The sequence below is a fragment of the Laccaria bicolor genome, genomic scaffold, assembly GCF_000143565.1.
Source record: "Laccaria bicolor S238N-H82 LACBIscaffold_271 genomic scaffold, whole genome shotgun sequence".
Classification (NCBI taxonomy): domain Eukaryota; kingdom Fungi; phylum Basidiomycota; class Agaricomycetes; order Agaricales; family Hydnangiaceae; genus Laccaria; species Laccaria bicolor.
The window spans coordinates 603-2,616 of NW_001890127.1; the positions used below are offsets into that span (position 1 = coordinate 603).

The 2,014-nt window shown below is 47.2% G+C and overlaps 1 protein-coding gene across 1 annotated transcript; it reads left to right on the forward strand.

Annotated features, from left to right (window-relative positions):
• Positions 1–292: 292 nt before the first annotated feature.
• On the forward strand, positions 293–1,473 carry LACBIDRAFT_304198 (uncharacterized protein; the record flags this gene model as incomplete). Its single annotated transcript, XM_001891002.1, has 3 exons — positions 293–334; positions 389–1,296; positions 1,350–1,473. 3 exons carry the CDS (start codon positions 293–295, stop codon positions 1,471–1,473), a joined length of 1,074 nt encoding a protein of 357 aa, XP_001891037.1.
• Positions 1,474–2,014: the final 541 nt, after the last annotated feature.

The following is a 2,014-nucleotide window of genomic DNA, read 5'->3' on the forward strand; positions in this document are numbered from 1 at the left end:
CGTGCTGCAAAGCATTATGCAAGACACTGTAGGAGAGTGGGTTTCTCCGACAACGAGGTGCCAAAATCCCAACAGGGAATGAGGTGATCAATGGCACATGGGCGGCACTGAGCAGTGAAGGAGAGGGATATAGTACGTCTGAGGAGAAGGATGAGCCAGTGTGGGTAGCATAGTCGTTGGTAAGTACGTAGGATTTATGTAACTGGGTAGTCAGGGTCTTGAATCGTGTCATCAAAGCGAATCGAGTGAAGTGATTACCCTCTCAAAAGTACTGTTCATAAACTTTGCCCACATGGCGAATCCATCTGACCATTATCCTTACTCTTTCGTCCAGGTATCTATCTACCCTTCTCTTCTCTACTTGCCTCATCTTATCCCATCACAACAGCAATCTGAACCAGAACCTCTTTCCTTGTTTGCCCAGACGTTGCGCGAAACCGACGAAGAGTTCTATGCTACTTTTCCTCAGGCAAGGGCGGCCAGGCAGGCTCAAATTGATGCCCAGTTGAACCATGGCCATGGCCCGGCTGAAAACTATGGCTTTGGAGAGGGCATTTGCTACGAACCCCCTCGTTCGTTACAACCTTCACCGCATCGCGACTCTATGCAAGTTGAGTACCCAAATCTTTACTATGACTATGCAAGCAACCAGTCTATGGCCGTCCACCCGACAACCCCTTCCCAGAACCTTGATTCACAACAATCTAACCAACCTGTACAAATCAACCAATTTTATACCCCACCTCCGGAAAGTCGACCCGACCTAAACACCTTTCAGCAGGTCAATCAACTTCGGAGCCCGACCCAGTCACAGCATTGCTCTTATCCCTGTTGCAAAATCCAGTCACATGTGGTGGACCGTATCATGTCCGCTCCGAGTCCTGCAAAGTTCCAGTGTACGATTTCAACGATAACGGAAGTACCCCCTCCTTTTGACCCTACCCCCCAATATTGTACAATGGCCGAGCCTGCCTGGCCAAATTCGCCTGCTTCAATGACACCAACTCGAAGGCATCGCACGGCCCTGCAGAAACCGACGGTTAGAGTCACCTCTCGCGACCATCCTCCACGTGTTCATGCACGTCAAAGCGACTATCAGACCCACGCCCCGTCATCACATCACACTTTAGTGTGGCGGGCTCATCGTTCTGTGTCGCCCCGACCCTTGATGCCATTGACCGCTCTTCCAATTAAATGTCCAGCGGAAAAGAAACCACCACTTGCATGCCTCTTCTGCAGAGGTCGGAAAATTGCATGTGGAGCTCCCATCCCAGGAAGCAAGGACAAGACTTGCAAGTAAGTCCCAAATTTTTCACGATCAACACAATCAGTCATTCACAGCCCTACAGTCAGTGCCAACGCCGATCTCTGAGATGTGAGTACCCATTGGAAAGTCGGCGTGGCATGAGGAAGAAGAAAGTCAACATCAACACCGATGGCCCAAAGGTCACACTCACAAGAAGCAAATCTTAGTATTGTCCAACTCTTCCCATCATGCTGCTATGTACTGTTCTTGCTTTCTTTGCTTTTGACACTTCGCTGTTAAACACACAAATTTTTTTCTTGCCCGCTTTCCACTATTTTATGTCACGTATTTTTTAATTTGTTTTTAATTTTCAGATATTGTATATACTATGAAGCTTCACACTCCACCACCTTACCATACATATAGCAACAGTGTGGCCATCTTGCCATTTTTCAAAGATGTGGCAGTCAGTCAGTTATGCTTCCAGAGACCAGGACCTTGGCACCCCCTGAAATCCTGTGAGATGGGGCCGTCAATGAATGATTGTAGAAAGTTAAGGTAGTGGACCGTGATACAGTCGCGGACAGACAAAGTCGACAATTTTGATAACTTGGCAACCAATGAAAATTTCGGCAATTTGACTTCAGAATTGTGATCAACTTGACGAAATACGTCGAAAAACACATCTTAGAAGTTTTTCCCACGAGCCATTAAATTGGCCAAATTTTTGACCAAAACCAATGACATTCTATGTACCTAAGTAGGGCG